The sequence below is a fragment of the Eubalaena glacialis genome, chromosome 9 (genome assembly GCF_028564815.1).
Source record: "Eubalaena glacialis isolate mEubGla1 chromosome 9, mEubGla1.1.hap2.+ XY, whole genome shotgun sequence".
In the NCBI taxonomy this organism is placed as follows: Eukaryota; Metazoa; Chordata; class Mammalia; order Artiodactyla; family Balaenidae; genus Eubalaena; species Eubalaena glacialis.
This window is the reverse complement of record NC_083724.1, coordinates 10066856-10089634: the sequence shown is the minus strand read 5'-3', so window position 1 is coordinate 10089634 and position 22779 is coordinate 10066856. Positions and strand designations below refer to the sequence as shown.

At 47.0% G+C, this 22779-nt stretch overlaps 1 protein-coding gene across 1 annotated transcript in view; it reads left to right on the top strand.

Moving 5' to 3' along the window:
* LOC133097755 (multivesicular body subunit 12B) overlaps positions 1-20172 on the top strand; it is a 72678-nt gene extending 52506 nt beyond the window's left edge. The window contains exons 3-6 of the mRNA XM_061199922.1: positions 5916-6023; positions 10919-11015; positions 17188-17317; positions 20046-20172. Of these exons, the coding sequence (XP_061055905.1) occupies positions 5916-6023; positions 10919-11015; positions 17188-17317; positions 20046-20172 (462 nt within the window). The remainder of the gene's footprint in view (positions 1-5915; positions 6024-10918; positions 11016-17187; positions 17318-20045) is intronic.
* The last annotated feature ends 2607 nt before the right edge of the window (positions 20173-22779 follow it).

The window sequence follows — 22779 nt, the reverse complement described above, 5'->3', positions numbered from 1 at the left end:
TGGCAGGCAGACTCTCAACCACTGCGCCACCAGGGAAGCCATACTGCTTATTTCTTGATCTCCCTATCCTCACGTTTAGTTTTCTCATAATCTCCCCCCATCAGGCAGTATCACAGTTTTTGGTAGATTAGTGAGCAGTGTTTACACATGTAAACATTGGGTACCACTGAATCAAGTAATGCACCAGGACTAGAGTCTCTTTCTTGTAACCCTTTCCTTTTCTTGGAATTAGTTCTTGACTTGTTTCTTTCATTTGCTGTATTGTCTAGGTGCGTACTGATTTTTATACAAGAATTTAACATTTTTCTTTAAAATTTTCAAGTTAGTTACTAAATTATGTTTTCAAACAGCTTTACGCCTCTGTTTTTAATTTTGTAAATGCTCCAGTACGTCTGTCACGTGCCCGTCTGTATCTCCTCCCAGTGTTGGAGTACAGTCCCGTACTCCCTCCTCCCTCAGAGACGGCCGCATCTCTCTTTGTTCCATGACCTTCTCTCCTTTCCCTCCTGTCCAGGCCCTGCCCGGCGGGTGTGCCACTGCCGTCCCCTGGCTGTTCTGTGTGGGATCTGTTCCTGGAGCTCAGGGTTTCCTCTTTATTGATTCAATCCCCAGCCGTGCTCATGCATCCTCCTGTAGGTTCAAGGGTGGGCAGGGGATGAATTTAGTAAATTGTTGCACGTCTGCAAAGGTCTTTATCCTACGTTCATGCTTACTTGACGTTGGTTTAGGTGGAGAATTCCAGAATTCCTCGGAATTTTGAAGAGGTTGTTATCTTAGATTCCAGCGTTGCTGGTGAGAAGTCTGAGGCATTCTGATTCCGTTCCTCTGCACGTGGCCTGTTATTTCGCTCTGGAAGTTTTAAAGGTGGTTTCTTCATCCCAAATTTGGTGGGATTCTCCATTACTTTGCTTTGGGGTGGGGCTTTTTTATTCACTGTGCTAGAACTCTCAGGACCTCTTTAAGGTGGAGGCTCACCTTTTGTTCCATTTTTTATTTCTCTTTCTGGAAATTTCATTAATTGGATGTTGTATTGATTCTTCAGTTTTCTTAGTTTTTTCCCCCTCTGGTTAACCTCTTCATCTTTGTATTTTACTTTCTGGAAGATTTCCTCAACTTTCTCTTCCAATATATTTTTTGAATTTTTTATTTTAGCTGTAAGTTTTTTATGTCTAAGCTCTTTACATTGTCTTAAATTGTTCCTTTTAAAATGTTTTTCACAATATTCTGTTCTTGTTTGGTGGTTGCAATGTAGTCACTCATCCCTCTGAAGATATTAATTATAGATTTGGTTGTTTGTTCCTTAGCCTTCACTGTTTCCTCATATTATCTGTGCTATTTTCAAGTTCCCCTTTTCCTAGTAATTTGGGCCCTGTCTTTCTTATTTGAGACTCCCCCCAATGCCTGGTGACCCTTTGTTGTCAGGTAAGAGTGAGGCCCTAGCTCCTGGGGTCGGAGCCCCGCAGTGGGGTAAGGCCTGATGACCTGCGGGCTGCACAGTGGGTGATGCAGCAGGGAGCTGGCTTCTGTAACAGGAGGCCACAGAGCCTGTGGGTGCTGGTCCTCTCTCTGGAACTCTTTAGTTTCTCCAGAGATGCATCCTTTAATTTCCAGCATTTAGAGGGTACACCTGGCTGCCGAGGTGCCAGAAGCAGGAAGGAGGGTGAGCCTGGAGGGGGCTACCATTCAGTCACCGTTCACTGTGCATAGTTACCCCTGCTTTCACTCTGGAGTCTTACTTCCTCCTTCACCTCCTTCCCCATCAGTCTGGTGTTCTGGAGCCCTGAGCCCTACTGGTCCCATTTCTGCAGAAAATACTTCTGAAACAGGGGTAGGGATCTGGGAGTCTAATGGCTTTGTTTATAGGCCTGTTCCCGTCTGCCTGTCTCAGCCCTAAACTCGCACCCACCCACCTCCAGGCCCTCCACCCTCATCCCGGGGATATCTGGTGGCTCGGGGCCCTGGGGCATCCGTCACCCCCTCCACTCTGCTACACCCCATGCACTTCCCACACCTCCACACATCCTATGGCATCTCTCTCGTCTTGTACTCCTCTCTTGCTCTTTTAGTGGCCCTAATACTTCGTCCACTTTGATTGTCATCTTAGAAGAATATTGGCAGAGAAGAGAGATAAACCCATGTGTCCATTCTGTCACTGCCCACCTACTCCTCCGCAGAGGCAGCTCCTGTACCGGAGAAGATGCGAGAAAGAGAGGGAGGGTATGAGAGTGTGAGTGGGAGACTGTATGTGACTGTGAGTGTGTGAGAGAAGAGTGTGTGTGTGTGAAGCCCTGTGACAGACACTCTGGGGGCGCTGCAGCCAGCAGCAGCATTGGACATGTTCTAGTCATTTGGGGAACGAGGCAGGGTACAAATAAGAACTGAAAGGATAAGTGGCCTTATTGTTGAAATGGGGATGTGGCCTCAGAGTGGTGATTTTGAAGCGGATACATACACTCAGCTCAAGGGATTAAGTCCTGGAAATTTCATTTTTTAGAATTCTTATTACCTCACTCCAGGAGTTGGCAGGGTCCTTGGTTTTTCACGCTTTGCTCCAGATTGACTGGCTGATTCTTTCATTCATTCCTTCAGCAAGTTTTGGTGGAGCCCATATGTATCAGGCAGTATGCTTAGTGCAGGGGATAAATGGCCACCAGGCGTCGTCCTCGTCCTGGTGAAGCTTTTAGTACAGTGGCGGGGCAGTAGGGGCAGGTAAACGTTAATCACACAGGTACCTGATTTGCGTCTGAAGACCAGGTCCAGTCCCAGAGATGGGGAAGGAGTCCCAGAGGACCGGAGGTTGGAGCTGAGCCCGATGTGACAATGCAGGGCTTTTCGAATCCTGACGTAGTGTGGTATCACTTTAAATATCTGTTTTGCTGTCAGACCAGATGTCCTCATGTTTAGCGTAGACCTTTGTGGGGGTTCCGAGTGAGCACTGAAGCACGTCTCATGCATTATCCCCTCTGTCCCCGCAGCGACCTCAGGGTAGGGGGCTTGCTTAAGCACTGGGGTGTCAGGTTGGGGTCTGCTCTGCCTAGAGCACTTCTTCCGCCTCCCCCTGCAGCCTCCCATCCTGGGACTCAGGACTGAGCTCACAAGGGCAGAGTTCAGATGTGAACTTCTGCAGGGGCGCCCCTGTAGCCACCTGCCACATTTACCTTGTAAAGCTCATCTCACTTGGGATGGGAAGAGTTTAGGTTAGTCAGCACCTTTACGTGCCTGGGTTGTAAAGAAGCTTCTGGGTACTTCTTATCGCTCCACGGAGGGCAGGGCTGCCAAGGCCCAGGCTGTTACACCAGGGCCACTTCCCTAGTCCGGCTGTGAGCCAGGCCCGGGCCTTCCCACTCCCTGCTTAGCAGTGGAGCCGGCCGCCAGTGTGGATCCGGCCTGCGGGCCCCAGGCTGCGGGCAGCTGCGCTCTGCCCAGATACACACACACACACACACACTCACGCTCACATTCGCACTCACACACTCCCCCACCCCCTCTCTTTCTCTCCCTCTTCCTCTCTCTCACCCTCACCTCCCTCCACACCTCCCCTTGGCTGGGGTTGGAGGGAGATACACATTTTCACTTCACTGCAAAGGAGTCGTGGCCTCAGGGCAGAGCTGGGCCTTTGGTTGTCTGTGTTGAACGTTTCTCAGGAGCGGGATTGGAGGACTGTAGCTGCCAGGGTGAGAAGGAGAGAAGGGGGCCTCTGAGGAAGGAGCAGGTCCACTGCCTGCTTTCTCCCTTTGCATTCCTGCACCGGCCTCTTTATCCTACCACGGTGTCTTCTCGTTCAGAAAAGGGAAAATTGTAGCAGTGGGGTGAGAGGAGGGAATCATCATTTTCAAACCCTGGAAACAATAGCCTTGATTATTTAGGGTGCATAACACCCCTCGGTGGAATTTCCAGTAGCCTGGAAAGCCCTTCTGAACCCCCTGCCTTTTCCGTGGGAGGTTGGACACAGCTCTCTTCCTTCTGAGTCCCAGCCTGTGGTCCCACAGCCTTTGAGTGTTCTGCAGTCTCTCTATTTTTAAAAATTTATCAAAAACAATGCATTTATTATAGAGAAACCACATAGGTTCCCTTATTTCTTTGTGCCTATAGCATCTTTTCACATTTTAATGGTTCTGAAATTAGGATGCATCTTAAGATAGGTTTGTGCATTTTGATATATTTCTTTTTTTCCTGAAGGAGTGTTCTTTAAATCCATGGGTGATTCCCAAATGACTACATCTTAGAACTGAGGAAATACAATAAAAGTATTAGAATTGAGGAAATACAATAAAAGTACGGTTTGGGAAACAAAAATCTTTCAAACATGGAACCCATGGGAGAAAACAAAGCAAAAGGGATCCTTGGGAGTGGGAAGTTGGGGCCACTGCTTCAAATTTCATGTTTTCTGAGAAACTTTATGTATGACCATTACAGGGGGAGATGCGGACAAGGCCTGATCCTGTTGCGTCGTGTTTCTTTCTGTGAGGGTGACATACTTGGAGCAGACGGTCCCTGAGATTGTCCCCATATCACTCCTCCTTCAGATTTCAGGTCAAACGTATCCGCGTATTTAGAATAAGGACCTTTCTTTTCCCTTTGTTGCACTTGCTAACTTACGATCGTTTGGTTTGAAAGAAGGCATTTTTCTTTTGCCAGTTGGCCTTTGGGCTTTCCAGAGGCCCCCTCAGAGAGCGTGGCCGTCGGGGCTCTGGGACTATCCCAGTGGAGCCACCCCCGCACCCCTGCCCTGCGCATGTGACAGTCCGAGGTCGTGGGCCTGCTGAGCAGTGTGGACACCAGATGCGGCTGCATCAGGGCCGTTTTGTGTAAAGAATGGAGGTGCTTTCAGCAGTTTGTGAGAACGGCCTGGAGCTTGTCAGATCAAGGACGGCTTCCCAAAGTCTAAGCCTCAGAAGGACGAGCAGGGAGATGCCCAGAGTGCCCTGGTGGGGGGAGGGGTGGCGGCTGCAGAGCTCATCCCCAAAGGGGCGCTGCTCCCAGTCTTCCTGGAGGTCCCCCGTTGGGGTCCAGCCAGGGTGTGGGAGCTTGATTAATACTCTGACCTGTTAGGCCGCTGAGGGAGGAAGCAGCCCAGGCCCTGATGGTCCGTTAACGAGTATCTTGGAGAGAATGGGGAGAGCGCATCCTGGCCGGCCTCCGTCTCCTCTCCCGTGTCCTTGTGAACTCTTCCCACTAATAGCCCCAGCCCCGCAGTCCCATGCACAGGTCCTGTAAGACTCAAATCAAGGCTGGCTTCATCCTTGAATGCTGCTTAGAGGAAAATTTCTGCAGCTGAATACGAGAAGATGGCTCTTTAGACTGTAAACAAGCAGCTGAGTCTTTTTTTATTTTCCTATCATGCTACAGTTTCCGACCTTGACTACCACTCGCAGAGCTTGTACCGAGAAGAAACAGTGAATTTCCCAACTCCTCGCCCCCCCCCAGTGCCAAGCAGAGTCCCGGCGACGGCAGCCCCTGGCCGGCCCGGGTCCCGGACAGAGCAGGAGGCCATGCCAGGCTCATGGCGGGTGGTGCCCCTCTCAGGTGGCATTTCACGCCCCATTGGACTTTTTTCTGCACCCTGTACTGTCCCCTGAGTAAGTGGTAATGAGCAACTTAATGTGCTGACTTCTCCAATCCCTTCTTGGTCCATGACAACAAAATTTGCTCTTTTCTCATTAGAACCACTTTTGTCAGGGTGTCTTTAATCAATGGCTTCCCCAGGGACAGTATTTTTAGAAGTTGTATTTTTCACACTCTCCCTTTTACCCCTCTTGGAAAATCTCTTCCCAGGGCCTCATGAAATGGACTAATGAGATGCCGCACGAGTCCAGGCCGGAGTTAATTGGTGCAGGTACGAAGAAGCTGCTCACACACGCCCTCGGCTGCATCCTGCCTCACCTGCTGTCCTTTTCTCCATCTCTTTGGTGTAGGTTGCACAGACAGCAGATGGTGTGGATGCTGACCTCTGGAAAGACGGCTTATTTAAATCCAAGGTTACCAGATACCTGTGCTTCACAAGATCATTTTCCAAAGAAAATGTAAGTCCTCGTGGTTTTCTGTTTGCTAAGTGAGCCCAAGTCATTTACATTCCTGTTTGAAATCTCGTTTTTTGGCTGTGGTTTATTTTCATCACTATGTTAATTTATCTGTGGTTTTAGTGAATGGGGTAGAATCAGCAGCCAGCGCTGTGTTTCATTTATTAACAGTATTATTAACCACATACCCAAGTGTACAGTGAATTCCATTAAAACGTGTTCTCTGAAGGAGACTAGGAGATTTCCCTCACAGCTCTTGTCTGCCTGCCTTTCCTCCAAGTAACAAATCACAGGGTAGTACGGAGGTAAGTGTCTTCCAGGGGAGCTGGATTTAAAGCTGACCAACAGATGGGAGCATAGCTAGAAGGATGCCACGTGGTCACCCCTCCCCCAGACATGGCCTTGTTGACTTTTCTCCCCGGGTCTCTCTGACATATGACATTTCATTGTTTCTGCAGGTAGGTATCCACCACACAGGCAGATTTCTTTTACTGTGTTGTTTTTAATACTTAAGCCCATAAATTAGGAAATTTTAAAGACATCTACTAAAGCTCTTCCAACAAAGTATTCTAATGGGTGGCTTAGAAAAAAGAGAAGTGGCTTTCGTGAGTGTCCACCCTGTGTGAGGCCTGTCCTGGGCACTGTGCAAATATGCCGCTTCTGTCCTCAGACAGGCTCTTGAAGTACTAGCTCCTTTCTGACATCAGGGAGTTTTCATGCTTGTCCAAGGCCACCTGTCTTCCCTAACTCCAAATAGGGAGCAGTCAGATGTTCATTTTTAAGGTGACATTTTATTTTGGGCCTGAATGCTAAAAAAACAAAAATTGGGTGGGAAATATTTTTATTTATTTTTATAAATTTTATTATAACAGTAATACATGTTCATGATTTATAAAGAAAAAATCAGGTTCAAACATCCCCATTTAGAAGCATGGAAGGGGGAAGGCAACGGTCTTTCTCTCCATCACAAACCCCACAGCCCCATGGTCCTATCACGGTCCTCGTGCGTCCCTGCAGCATTTGCTGGCTGTGGACAGTCACACAGTTCTCTGGCCCGCACTGTCTTCCACCAGCCATTCCTGTTGTTTGTTGGTAAGTCTTTGTTAGGAAAATGATTCCTAACGTACTCAGGGAGAACTCATTGCTTTAATTTTTTCCCACTAATGATGAGAGTAATAGATGCTTGCTGTAAAGAACAGAGTTTCTGGTGGAGTAGGGGAAAGTCCTGGCAGCTGAGCCTGCGGTGGGTCTGAGTAGGTCCCTCAGGTCACGGTGCGGCCGAGGAGACCCCAGGAACAGGTCTGAAGGCCGGGTTGCCCTTCCAGACGTGGGGCTCGTGATCTTAGGGGTAGTGCCCCCTTGGCCCCATCCTTCCCTCCTGCGTCCATATCCACTCTTGTCCCCTTTGTCCCTGGAGCTTACCTAAACCTTTTTTGAAACTAGTCGTATTCTTAGCTTTTGTCACCTCTTTTCTGCCCACTGGCTACCCTTTCTGCAGAAGGTCCGTGTGTTCACTGCCGCTCAGGGCTGTGAGGACCAATTTCTGAGGGTTGAGCATCTCGTTCACACCCTCACTCTGCCTGGTGGTTTCATGTGTTCACTCCTGGTCTCCACTCAGCCTCAGCCTCTCCTACTGAAGAGGAGACCGTGGCCGCAGAGGACAGCTACGATCTCATTGGTCATTTTTGATTGCGGTTTTTGTTGCATTTCCTTGAAGGCTGTGGGGTGTCGGTACTCTAGGCCAGAAAAGCCCCTGATCCCTTGGAGTGGGGACAATGACAAGTCTCAAAATGACGGAGAGAAGTCACTGGGGCTTGTTAATTTTAGGTGTCACGGGTAAGTGGATGATAGAAAATACACCAATTTAGTCAACATTTGTCCAACGCTCAGGAGATGTTCCTTGAGTGCCCACTATGCGTGTCTTGCTCCATGAGGGCTGGGCAGACGTGGGGAGGTGGGTGTGATGAGGGGATGTAAGATGAGGACAAGGGCAGTGGGAGAATCCTCTGCCCCTCTTTTGAGGCAGTAAGGAAATTAGGTGCATTTTATTTTCAGAAAAAGAATGAATGGGTCCTATAGTGAGATCCAGAGGAATACAGCTCAAGGGGTGGCAGAGGCCCACTTGCCAGTCCAGGATTAGAGCAGGAATAAGGCATATTTTAATGTTACAGCCGGTCTGTCCCGGCCCTGCTGTCAGAGTCAAGACTTTGCATGCCATAATTTTTTACAACTGCAAAGGAGGGATGTGGAATCTCAAGACTGGACAGATTCTTAATTAGGTGACTTGAGACTCCCTGTGTAGGAGTTTGGGGAGACTCCTTTGGAACCTAAATTCCTTTCCCCCAGTAATGCTATTAATACAGAAACCTGGCTTTGGAGTGACATTGCTTCCTGGGGAAGGATTGAGATTAATTGCACTTTTCATGCCCCGTACTTTCTGCATTACCTGTAATAATAATGTACATAGATTAGGTAGGGAGGATATTAAACAGAAGAATTTATGAACATTTGAATATTAAGTTGGTTATCTGTGGCTACCTTAAATGCAAGGTTGTCAAAAATAATTACAGTATACTAGCAAATACTGGCTACCAGAGACAATATAAATACCCTGAGTCAGTGCATATTGGGCTTTTGGCATGAATCATTTGCTCAACAAGGATTGGGAATACGTTCTTCATATTTATGAGGAGGAAATGAAAGAGAGCACGGGATGGGGGAGGGGAGAGGAACAAGCAAAATTAATGGTGTCGCAGACATACTGTATTAAACCCAGTGCAGTGGCAGCCCCTGCACGGAGGGACCACACCTGGGCTGCGGGAAGCTCTGACAGTGCAGGCTCCTGTTCCATGTGCACAGGAGGGGTTTCTTCATGCTTTTTTTAACGGCTGCACCACTGATGTTCTGGTTTTATGATCAGGGACATTTGTAGAGTGTGGAGGGTGAGGTCACTAAGTGGTTTGCAGTTGACTTCTGTGAAACCCAACTTGTCAAGTAGAAGACGTTTGAGAAGGATACTGATGAACACCCATCCGTCTATGGGGCAGGAAAACATACCCAGTTGTTAATTTCTCAATGCAGAAAACAGTGATGACATGGAAAAGCAACTGCCATGAAAAAGAATTATGATAGATTAGATCAGGTGATTCTGAAAGCAGCTGATGTTTGTGAGTTGGGTTAATGGTTCAAACCCTTCCTCCACAGTCAGAGATTTATTCCGCATCAGTGAGGGTTCCGCTTTCCACTTGCTGCGCTGGTCTGTGCATTGTTTTCCTGAGACCCAGCTACCTGAAATGTAGTAATATTAAATCCTCGGCAAATACCATATTTCTAGAGAAACGGTTTTGTGACCACAGTGCCGAAAAAACACTGGTCATAGTTTACACTTGACATTTTGACCTTCATGGCTAAATTTCAAGAATTTATTTCATTTGTGTACTTTTGGTTTATAATATGTTTATTAAATATACTTTTAATATATCTATTGATATTGTTTAGATTCATCATCCAAGCAAATCCAATTTGATTTCTGATTCTGAGTGGCCCGCCCAGTTAAAAATGTACCAAAAAACATTAATTTATTCAGCAGATAATTATTGCGTACCTACTGTGTGCCCAGATCTATGCTAGGCTTGGATATGTAGTAGTAGCAGAGATAGTTTTGGTCCTCATGGCTCTCAAACTCTAGTGGGGAAGCAGATATTGAATAAAAACCTCACAAATATGTCATTATAAATTGATATGAAGGAAAATTGAGAGGGCCGGGAGAGAACATAGCGTAGAGTTTAGATGATAGGAATTCCCTGACTGGCTTTCAGGGATGGTGTTGGCACTGCGCAGGACGGGGTGGGGGCACAGAGACGAGACGGAGGGGCACGCCCGTCTCTGAGCAGGACGGGAACGACACCTGAGGAGTTGCTGTGCAGGGCAAGGTGGTGGGGTCGTCCAGGAACGCAGAACAGGTAAACTGAGAGTGTGCTCATGGGGACTTGTGGGGATGAGGTGCTTCTGGAAGGTGAGCATTCCAAGTGCATTGCTCATATCCGAACAGGAGAGATTTGGGATCAGAAGGCATCATTCTCTTTTTAACTGAAGAATTTAATGAAATCTCCGAGGTGGGCCCGCATATCTAAGTTGTAGGGTAGATCTCTTTAGAGCTTGTTTCCAGCTTGAAATGTGGGCTGCGAGTGCCAGTGCGTTTGCAGAGAATTCTCTCTTGCAATTACAGGATGGCGTGCTGTCTTCGAAGATATTTTTGCACTGGTTACGGAAACTGCGCATTGTGGACCCCGTGCACTACCACTAAGTAGCAGCTATAAGAGGCCCTTGTGCATGTCATTTTAGAAGATGTGTAATATTAGGCAGCAGGGCTTTTCACTGTGTATTAGTTTATGATTCGTGGGGTTTTACAGAATGTGTCTAGCCACCGAAATGTGTGTCAATATGCAGACTGGCGATCACTTAGGAGTGTGATTGGTTCTCTGTTAGGCTGAGATGCAGCTCTCCTGTGCAGCGACCACCCCAGGAATGTGCTCTTTCTAAACCTGCTGCCCCAAGAGCTGATGCTCAGGGCTGAGTGGCCGCGTGGTCCCGCGACGTGTGTGCACAGCTGCCCTCTGCTGGGTTATGTCTCAAGCATCTCCTAGGTTGCTCATCTTGCTAACCAAGGCCACATCTGAGTGAGTGGCTTTGAGGTTCTGCAGATGAAACTCCTCCCCGGGGGCCACCAGAGTCCCTGTGTAACTGCTGGGGAACATTAAATGACACCTACTCTAATTAACCTGCTGTCGTAAAGCTGCACGAGTCTTGTGTTAAATATGCATTTTGAAGCCAAAATGGCAAACCCACCACAGGCGTGTTCAGATTAATCATCTGTATCTCTTTTCTTTCTTCCCAAGAGCCATTTAGGGAACGTGTTGGTGGACATGAAGCTCATCGACATCAAGGACACTCTGCCTGTCGGCTTCATCCCGATTCAGGAGACGGTGGACACACGTGAGTCACCCCTTACTACTTCTTGTCACGATGAGAATTTTCTTCCTCCAGGTATTATATTTGTAGACATTTTTATGTGCATTTTTCTTTGGAAACATTTTAGGAGGCCTTACTGCGTGCCCCAAGTAAACCCTGCTGCTTTTGACATATGCCTGACTTGGTTCTCCAGGGAGTTTTCAGTGTTCTGGGTAGCGGCATGTAAATGAGCAGAGCGGTGCTCCCTGCTGAATCGGATCACTCAGGAAGGGGACAGTGAAACCGGTTATAGTTTGTCCTTAGCCCATTCCCCGGTGCTGCTGAAGCCAAGCTTGGCATGAGACCCAGAAGCACAAGGAAAAAACCAAAAGCACGCAGGGACCACAAGTGCAATAATATCCCCATTTTTGGCTCTTGGAGCGCACAAGAAAAGTCAGAACCAGAAAGACTGCAACTGAGAGTCCTCAGGATTCGAAATTGAGGGAAGACTCTGATCCCTGAGCAACACAGAGCGGAAGTGAGTGGCTGACACGTCGGAAGCTTCTTCAGGATCCTGGGGCACTTCGGGGTTCTTGTCGTGCACGCCAGTTATTAAATAGAGCTGCAAACCTCTGGGTAGTTGAGCCTCCTCATTTTGATGTGCTATAACTTGTTTTATTTTAAATTACTCATGACCAATGTTAGGATATCCACAACCGTGATGCAGTAAATAAAAAACAAATACAGAGAATCCTTTCTTTATGACACATGATCCATTTATGAAACTCTGCATTTCACTTTTTGTCACACATACTTTATTTTTCCATAGTTAGCCCCATTTTGGACCTACTTTTTTTTTTTTTTTTTTGCTGTTTTCTTACAAGCATTTCTTATGGATCAGACTTTTCATATTTACACAGACCCCACCTAGCTGTTATTTTAATGAAACAAGTGGATTCCATTGTGTAGCCTATTTTTCTTAATACACTCCTCACTTTTGGACATTGGGCTGCTTTTGTTTGTTACTGACATGTAGTAGCTAATAATTGTGATAGTTGATATTTAGTATGTCTTTACTGTATGCTAAATGCTCTACATACCTGATCTCATTTAATCTTCAGAAGACCCCTATTTGGAGATGGGTATTATTATACCCATTTCACATATGAGAAAAATGAGGCACAGTAACTACTTAGGTATTAAAGAGCTTATCCAAGGTTACACATCTAGAAGTGGGGGAATAACTAGATTACACACACAAGCGTGACTCCCCACACTTTTAACCATAGTGCCACTCTGTAAAAGCATGTGTTTAAGCACCTTTTACCGATAGATTTTATATATTTATGTATTGGCGTTTTGGGATAACAGCTTTCTTGAGGTATAATTCACATACCATACAGTTTACCCATTTAAAGTTACAATTCAACGGTTTTTAGTATATTCGCAGAGCTGTGCAACCCTTACCACAATCAATTTTTTATTGAAGTATAGTTGATTTAAACAAATGTATTCTTTTGCATGTGAGTATCCAGTTGTTCCAGCACCATTTGTTGAAAAGACTGTTCTTTCCCCCATTGAATTGTCTCAGCATCCTTGTTGAATACCAATTGACTGTAAACGTGAAGGTTTGTTTCTGGTCTCCGAGTTCTGTTCCGTTGATCTATATATGTCTTTCCTTATGCCGGAACCACACAGTCTTGGTTACTGGAGCTTTGTAGCAGGTTTTGAAACCAAGTGGTGTGAGTCCTCCAACTTTGTTCTTCTTTGTCAGGATGATTTTGGCTATTCTGGGTCCCTCAAATTTCCATATGACTTCTAACATTAGTCAGTTTCTGCAAAGAAGCCAGCTGGGATTTTGATAGGAATGGTGTTGAACCTGTAGATCAGTTTGAACATGTATAGATTTTGAATGATTTCCTTGTGATACGTTTACAAGTACTTGAGGCTGCTGGGTCATATGTCCTCTACGGCCTGCTCCCAACCTTCCTCTACAACAGAGGTCCCCAAGCTATTTGGCACCAGGGACCGGTTTCGCGGAGGACAGTTTTTGTCGGGGGGAGGGGAGGATGGTTCAGGCGGTAATTTCAGCGATGGGCAGCGACAGATGAAGCTTTGCTCGCCCACCGCTCACCTCCTGCTGTGCGGCCCGGTTCCTAACAGGCTGAGGACCGGTACCGGTCTGTGGCCCGGGAGTTCGGGACCCCTGCTCTGCAACGTACTTCTTACCTTCAGGCACCCCATGCTTTACCCAGACCGAGCCACTTACTGTGCCCTCTTCATGCTCCTTTCTTTTCTGACTCCATGTATTTACATTGTTGTTTTCCCTGCCTGAATGCCCCTTCCCTCAACTCTGAATATCCACACCCCATGTCTTTCAAGGGTGAGCTCAAGGCAGCGTGAAACAGCCTCTGATCCCTAGATGTGAGTCTGAAGCAAGCTCTCTCTCCTCTCCACAGTCAGCTACGATGGATGTGTGTCTACTGTGGGCACTGCAGGCTTTGGGATATAAAGATGAGCCTAGGAAAAGAACCCACAAGGAGCTCAGTCTAGCGGGTGGCTATAATCGGTCAGAGGTCAGGGTCCCCGTCTGCCTTCTTTACTGCTTTTCACCTGCCTGGCACAGCACACACGTGTTGAAGGGAGGGAGGAGAGTAAGCAAATGCCAGTAACAGTGGTGGGAAGCCAAAGGGAGTGGTCGATTCTGCTTCTGAGTTCCCATCTTTACCTCTGTTAGGACAGACTGCACCAGGCATAATGGGAAGAACTTGGGCTCTGGAGTCAAACTCTCCTAGCATTGAGTCTGGCTCTGCCACTTACAAATGAGGGGCCCTGGGCAAATGACCTCAGCCCCCTGGACCTCACTTTCCGCAGATGGGGGGGATATTTGCCTGTTTTCTTCATGTCCTTGCCACTTTCTTCGAGGGCAAGATCCGTGTTTAATTCATCTTTGAATCACCTAAGGTACCTGCCATACACAGTGCCTTGACCAGAGGATGGGCTCAATACAGATAAGCTTTATTATCCTCTGTTGCCAAATTAACTTCCAGAAATACCAGTTCATGTTGCCACTAATGATACCGGCTTGCACCTGCTTTCCACCGGCCTGCCAGCATAGGCTTTACATTTTTTATTTAGTTTTGCTGTCTAATTTTATTTAATTTTCACTTATTATTTATTAGCAAAACTGAATATTTTCACAAGTGTTTGCTTGCTGCTTTTGCTTATTCTTACATGAATGGTCTCTTTAAGAACTAAAATTGCCTTGTAGACTTTTTGTATTAATTTCCTACTTTTCCCCTGTGTTTTCCTTAGTTTTAAAATTTGCATTGTCGTTCGTTTTTGACAACTAAGTGGCTTAAAGTGTCTTTATGTTGATATACTATAGAGCCAAGGGAGTTCTCATTCTGCATTTCCCTCTCAATTTGTTGAACCAGTTGAGCGAGGAGGCCCAGGGCCGAGTCCTGGTCTAGCTGCCGTGGGGCCCCAGTGATCCTGGGAAGTCCCCCCACCATGACTGGGGGTGCATTGGTTGCTGCCCCATGGACATTCTGAGGTCGGGTCCTTGCACCTCCAACAAGTGTCTTATCACACAAGGAAGGGTGAGTTTAGGGTCACCTATTCATTTAGGGTCATGTGGTCATTCCTGGAGCCTTTACCCAGGGACAGGTGAGCTCAAGCTGACCAGATGAACCTGTGGTCAGCTCTGTGATGTTTGAGAGCATTTAGGATCCTGATTTTATAAAATCAGCCAGAAAGATGAGACTCCTGTAATTAATTTAAAATACGGTTTGTTGCAATCTGTATAGCACTTAAAAACTGGAAGACTGTTTGTTTTAGTAAAGTGCTGTGTCCTTTCTCTGTGTTCATTAGCATGACTGAACACATTTCTGTGGACTCTGTATGTTTGCTTAAAATCAGACCTATTTAAGCATGTGTAATTAGTGGCTCCATCTCTTACCCCGAGTTTGCTGTAGATGGAAGAATGGAGCAAAGAGCAGCTGGCAAAGCAAGTACACAAAATACCTGCATCTTAGATTACTTTGAGGAAAGGTCTCTCCTCCTTCACGCTTTCAAAGGCCTGATCTTATCAGCTCATAGTTTTTGAAGCTGCAGGGTTGCTGTGGACAGTTTACCCCCAGTTACCACCCCTGCCTTCTTGGATACAATATTTGGGGTCTGGATTCAGTATCCAGTATTATTACTCATAGCTGGTAGATCTGATCTAGCCCTCAGTTTCCTCACTAGGAAAAGAACCCACAAAGTTTCTGAGTTTCCATCTGGTTCCCCCAAAATATCAGCACCTGATTCTAATCTCCCCTTGGTAAAATCAAGACCAGCAGCAGGACTGCACTTCCCTCTTTATCCTGCTCCCTGATTTAAATGTGCTTATTTCCTGCCACAGAACTGAAAGGTCTTGAAAATCAATGCCAAACACTGACACGAATTGTGTGCCAGAGGCTTACTTACAATAATACGGTAAGAACATCCATGGCCGTTCTTTACTGAGCACTTACTGTGTGCCAGGCACGGGGCTAAGGGAAGCATATGTGTCATCGCATTTCATCCACCCGGTGTCCCTATGGCCTCAGGTTTCATTAACTCCCTTTTACCGATAAGTCACTTGCCTGAGATTATGGTGCTGGGTAATGGTGGAGTTGGAATTTCAACCCAGATCTATCCGACTCATGTACTGAATGGCTGTAGTTGATTGCAAGTCATGTTTAAAAACCACAAATGAACAAACAAAAAACACGTGGGTGGTTGTTCACCTTTGGCAGTTGCTGGGGTACCAACTCATAGCTCTAAGACTTGATAAATAAGAGAAAAGAATCACATATTTATCTCTCCTTTCCTATAACAAAGCATGTTTCAGGGAGACCAGGTAGTTGAAAAATAAGATGTTTTTTATATAGAAAAATTCCAGCTAATAAATGCAGAAGGAATGACAGTTAGAAAATCACTATGTTGACGACTTTAATGAGATTATGAATCTAGGCAACAGTCATCAGGGGATGAGAAAACCTCATGAACATGGTTGTTGGGGACTTTATAACTGAGGTACCAACAGCAGTGGAACCTACTGAGGGCGGCCCAGCTGAGCTCCAGGCCACATGTGTGACACCATCGGATGTACGTTGCATCACCTGTGAAGTGCTCCTGCCTAATCGGAATCGAATTGAGCCTTTCACTCTGCCGGTTTACAGGAAGTACAGGGGGTGACCTGAGTTTTCCATCCTATCAGTGCCCTGAAGATAAAGGGAAGGTGGAGAGGTTGCCACAGAACAAGAGACCTAACAACCAAATGCAGTGCACAGTGTTTGGGTCTTGGTGCAGACAAACCAACAGTTAAATGACACTTTTGAGATAATGGAGAAAACTTGAGTATAGACTCTTGGATGATATTAAGGAATCATTGTTCATTTTGTTAGGAATGATAATGGTCATGGTAAAAAAAAAAAAACAAAAACAGCCTGCCATGGATGCCTACTGAGATATTGGTGGGTGACGTGTCATGGTGTTGGGGAGTCATTCTAAATCTCCAGCAAAGCTGAAGGGGGCAGGGGAAGGAGATGAAACCAACTCTCCCATTGTTGACAGTGTTAAAACCGGATGATGGGAACATGTGGATTCATCTTACTGTTCTCTCTGTTTGGGGGAATGTTTGAAAATTTCTGTAATAAAAAGTGAAAAAGGACTTCCCTGGTGATCCAGCGGTTGAGACTCCGCGCTTCCAACTGCAGGGGGCGCGGGTTAGATCTCTAGTTCGGGGAACTAAGATCCCACATGCCGTGTGGCGTGGCCAAAAAGTAAAAATTTAAAATATAAATAAATAAAAAATTTTTTTAAAAAGTGAAAAAGAAAAAAGACCATGTAGTGAAATGTGTTGACACTCAGGGTGTCCGTGTGTTTGTATCTGATGGCTGGAGCAGCGAGCAGGTTGTAGTCGTGGGTTTATTCCAGGATGCTCCTTGCAGAGGTGTGTGTGCCCTGTGGGCCCCTTCTCGGCAGGGGGTGTCGGGGGTCAGGCCCCGAATTGCAGAGCAGGGTGACTGGGCCTGTCCACTGCAGCCCTGCGCCCAGCCCTTCTTTCAGGCGACTTGGATGTCTGGTCACTTCCACTGCCGGGAAGGGAACGTGACAGGAGACATGGTGTTGAAAACGGAGATGTGGGCACTTCTGGAAGACTCATCCCTTTTCTTGTCCTTTCCTTCAGAGGAAGTGGCTTTTAGGAAGAAGAGGCTGTGCATTAAATTCATCCCACGGGATTCAACCGAAGCTGCCATTTGTGACATTCGGATCATGGGCCGGACCAAGCAGGCCCCTCCTCAGTACACGTTCATTGGGTAAGTCTCAACAACCCCAGTCTCATCTCTCCTGTCTGCCGAGAGTGCTCAGGTCACCCCTGGGGACCGGGTCCTGAGACCTTCTGTGTGACCCGTGGGCTCAGCCGTCTGCCTCTCATCAGCCTCTGGCCTTAGCTCTCCTTGCTGCCCTTCCTACCTGGGAGGCCGCTGGTTCAGGACACCACGCTCCTGACCAGTATTCAGAAGTTCTAGAATTCATTCGCCTTGGTCTTGATTGATCTTACTGGGGTCACGTGCACCCTGAGCCCGTCACTGCTGCCTGGAAAATGTCGATCTCTGATTGACCAAACCTGAGCTGAAAGTGGGGTCAGCTCCTTTGGAACTCAGGCGCTGGGAATGAGGGGTGGCTGCTCCCCAAATACGGAGGGAAGGTAAAGAGTCAGAAGAGGGATGAAGGGATGCTGGATGTCCAAAAGAATAGATGTTCACCCATTGTACTCAGTCAACTGAAATTTGGGTCTCTCAAATTAATAGTGTGGTAGAGGGTTTTCGGCCTCTTGGCCATGTGCCTCTCCCTGGCCGGCTTTGCAATCTTCTTGCTTATCCCTGTGGGTCCCTACATCATGGATGCGTTCTCCTACTTGGCTTTCGAGGTCGGCCTCCTGGACCTTGCTCATTTGAGCCCAGACCCTCCTCTTTACTCGAAAAGCCACGGCCTTTCCTTGAAGGCTGCTCACGGACTAGGTGATAGAGAGAGAGAGAGATAGAGCTGCGGTGTTTGCTTGAAGCACATGGGGAGTGGGTGTCACAGAAATAGAGGTTATTTTCATCTTGGTGCACGATAGCTTGTTTGGACTCTTCAGCTATGGAATCTGATTCTCTGTCTCAAGATTTTGTGGTCCTTAAGAAGGACTCAGGCTTCCCTGGTGGCGCAGTGGTTAAGAATCCGCCTGCCAATGCAGGGGACAAGGGTTCAAGCCCTGGTCCAGGAAGATCCCACATGCCATGGAGCAGCTAAGCTCGTGTGCCACAACTACTGAACCTGTGCTTTAGAGGCTCCGAGCCACAACTGCTGAAGCCCGGGCACCTAGAACCCATGCTTTGCAGCAAGAGAAGCCACCTCAATGAGAAGCCCGTGCACAGCAACGAAGAGTAGCCCCCGCTCGCTGGAACTAGAGAAAGCCCGTGCGCAGCAACAAAGACCCAACGCAGCCATAAATTAACTAATTAATTATTTTAAAAAAGGACTGTATGATCATACCCTTTCTACACACTCAAAAATCCTGTTTTGCAACATGGTTTAAAGTCATTATGGAAACAGGATTATGGAAGTAGAAAATAGGTAAGAAAATAACCATACTTCGGGTATCTTAGAAACAGCCATTTACATACAAATAGTAGAAACCAACAATTTAATAATTACTACATGTATTATGTATATTCAGTTGCTATGTGTATTCAGTTCTTTAAAATTACACACTATGCTACTTTAAAAGATTCAATTTTTAACCAATTTAAACAATTCTAAAGAATAGATTCTTACCATATATGTCTTGGTAATCAAAACTAGAATCCTTTTTTATATCATTTTGAAAAGATTGCTAAGTAAAGTATATTTTTGTTTCATCTTGGGGCAAAAATTCTTTTCCAGAGGAAGACAATTCCAGTGTTATTTTTAAGGAAAGAGAATTCAGTGTTCAGAACTCTGTCACTTCTTCTTAAAAATGGGCACAATTCCACAGGTTACTTTGCAAAGGTCTGGGGTTGTCAGACTGGGAACAGGTCCTCCAAGGCCTGACTGTGGCCTGATACCGGGAGGTGGCAAAATCAGTGCAGCTGATTGGAATCAACCATCTGATAAGACACGGCTGTGGTTCAGAATAGTTCTGCAGTGTGCTGAGAGGCTACCAGAAGAATCCTCTGAACAAATCTGTTCTCATTTTTTTGGAGAGATGATCTTCCTCTACATCCCAATGTGTAGTTCTGTGGGGCAGCTGAGCAGTTGGACGTTGATGTGGCTAAAATAATCCTGTTACAGTACCTGCGAGTATGCCTGTCTCATAAACACTTGTGACCGTGGGGCATGGGGCTGGGCTGCGGGGGTGTGTGCAGATCAAGTAACAGGAACCCTGACGTGGCATCCATCGGGCCCTGTTGTCACCACCCTTAGTTGTGGTGGTTCATGGGGCACATGCCTCGGGCTCTGTGAAGATGTCTCCCAGACTGACCCTGAGAATGAGGCTGACTACAGGTGACACCAGGCAGTGAGGAGCTTTATCCTGGAGGTGGGGGGCAGGGGGAGGGGGGCGGCACGGCATGGAGCTGGGTGGGGCTAGTTCTCCCCATAGTTAAATACCAGGCACACGTGTCAGCCCAGTGCCCTATCTGTCTCGCCCTAACCACACAAAGAACTTGAAGCAGATGATCGCACAAACACCCACAATGAAATGGCAGAATACAAAGAATTTTGCAGACAGAGAACCAAGGAAAATGTTGATAGCATATAGTAGGAAGGCAGGAGGCCCAGGGGTGGGGGAAGAAGATGGCCACGTCAGACGGGCCTGCTGAGTTGGGACAGTTGCCATCACGTTAGGCTTTGAACTGTGATGCCCAGAGCACAAAGGGAGGTGATGTAACCCACCTTCATGGGCGAGAATCGGTTCCCTGGCATCTGAGGCTATGATTCTCTTAAATGAGTTGGTTTGCTTTGTAGCTCAGGTAATTTTATGTTAAACGGTGCCATGAAGATTTCTCTTTTCTCCTAAAGGGAGTTGAACAGCATGGGGATCTGGTATCGAATGGGCAGAGTACCAAGAAATCACGACTCATCTCAACCCACGACGCCTTCCCAGTCATCAGCTGCTTCCACCCCAGCCCCCAACCTTCCCAGGTGAGGCCCTGTCAGTGGCATCTTGTTCTGTTATGCATGTCACAGAGTCATGTGGTCTTGGGTCCCACTGCGTAACATCTTAGAACCCCTCCACTTGGTATCTGCGGAAACATTGCAGAAGCGATATACCTTTAGAGGAGATTTTACAAAGCCAGTTAGAAATCTTTGCATTATGTGAACGTAAAAGCCATTCTGTATTCTATTGTACCTATTCTGCAGGATTCTAAAATAGCAGAATATGCAACTTAAAATGGGCTTGTTATTCTAAAGAGCTCATAGTCGCACACAGACACATGACTTGTAGCCACGCTGCTGGGAGTGCTGGCCGTAAAAGGTGGAATTCCTTCTCTGCCTTGGCCAGCAACTCTTTCAACTCCAGGAGGGTTGGTAAGTAATATTGTTCATTTCCATATTGTTCCTGTTCCCAAAGAGCTGCAAACTAAGAGATAGGTACTTTGGGTAGGAGAGAATAGTGAGAAGTTTTTCAGGGGCTGTTAGTTTTAATAGTTGTTTCCACAAAGAAACTTGGGTGAGCAAACTGGTCTCTGCACCAGATTTTACCTGATTTCCGTTGGAGCAGAGGCAGTAGTGGTCTCAACACCTTCTGTCCGATCAAAAACCTCTGCGTCATTAGCAGTAAATTACTTGAGGACAGGGAACAAACAGCAATGATAGACTAAGCTTGAGAAAGGAATTACAAAAGTAAATAAAACCAGTAAGAAGTGGTGAGGTGGTGCCATTTGGAGATGGACGTAACATAAATGAGGACGGATCTCAGAGCTTCCATGTGGGCAGTTCGAGATGAGCAAAATCGGTCAGGAACAGGACAAAACCATTACTGGGTGCTTCCCCCTCCCCACGCCCCACGGTCCACACCCTGCCCCCGGGAGTCAGGGGAGGGGGTGGTATAGGTGGTCCCCTGCGCCCTGTTCCTCTGCTGGGCTTCCCGCTGTCTCGGACGAATGCGCGGTCGTGAGCCGGCAGCTCAGAGCCTGTCCTTCGGGGTGTTCTCCAGAAGACAGTCTGGCCTTTCTCACTCTCGACAGTTTCACAAACCAAGAGCGGTACTTAATCGTATCTACCCCTGCCATCGCCTGAAGCTTGAGGAATATTGACAGTTTTCAGTTTCACTTTGGTGTGAAGAGATAGGACTAGCTGATGAGCTTCCCAGAGTTGCGCGTCTTTGGTTTAGGAGTGCAAGGCTCGCACAGCTCAGTTCAGCACTTTGGAGTTCCTTTCTCACTGCCCAGGGCACCGTCAAGGCTGCGATCCCCGTCACGTGTGCTCAGGGTCAGCTCAGGCCCATCGCCTTGGAGAGGTTCCAGCTGCTCCCTGTTGACGTCATATGGTCTGGAAGGGCCTAGAAATAGGCACCACCTCAGGGCAGGTTTTGACTTTCTGTGAGATAAAGGAAGAGCTCTGATTTCTCCAGTTAAGGCAGGAAGAGCGATCTCCCCAGAAGCTAGCCGGTCAGCGTGGGCACACGGGCTCTAGGAACTGAAGCCAGGGGACCCGAGAACACAGGCCACAGAGAGCCACGCAGAACTGGAGAGAGTGCGTGGGAACAAGCCTTATGAGGCTTATGTATTTTATAACCTCTTGTTGTACAGTTTATGGTTTACACTGGCTGCAAGGAAATTGGATCAGTTTTGTTTTACTTGCCAAATAAAGGAAATGTCAAAATAGTCAATATAAAATGTATTCTAATTTGACTGAGTTAAGTCAGCCAGTATGCAGTAGGATAACTGAATGTTACATTAATGCTTCTCAGTGAAAACCACTTGTCTGTCCCAAGCTCTCCTCTCACTATGCAGTAATTTACAGGTGGCCTGTACACCTACATGAGCCCCCTAATTCATCAGGGTTTTTTTCATGTTCTTCAGTTTTTGTATTGTTCTCCTATTGTGCATCTTTGATAAGAAATGAAATGCTGACTTTTCAAATTTTCCACTGAAGATTTATGAAATGACGTGTATGCTATTCCCTGAGGCTTCGGATCCCTGTAATCTGTCCAGCAGAGGAACCTAACAGCTTTCTCTCTGGCGGTGAGCTGTGGATGAGGCTTTTGTTTCCGCTGGGGGTCTGCAGTGGGCCTGTAGGATGGAGGCCTCCAGATCTGGATCCCAGGACTAGTCTTCTCACTCTCGTCCCCATGCCTCAAACTTTGAACCAATAGCCTCTTTTCCCCTTCCTGTTTTGTGCTTCTGTGCCTTTGCTCATGTGGACACCTGTGCGTCAGGTGTGTCTCCCATCCCCTACCTCAGATGTCAGCGCAAATGCCGCCTCTCCCAGGAAGCCTTCCCTGAGTGCCCTGTGCCTGTGCCAGGCTCTCCCCTCAGAGCGCTTCTCAGCTGTTACACCTTCACTCGTGTTGTAAACTCCTTAAAGGCAGGGACTGTGTCTAGTGCCTTTTATTGCCCAGAGCTCAGCCCAGGTGCAGGCATATATTCAGTTTTGCAACAAATGCTTCTCCAACAGCCTCAGACCCTGGGCTGCAGCCTCTCCGCTCCCACCCGCAGACAGCTCCTGAGTCCCTGAAGACTCCTCAGGTTTTTCTGATTATGAGAGGAATACAAGCTTGTAGAAAACTGACAGAGTATAGAAAATAATG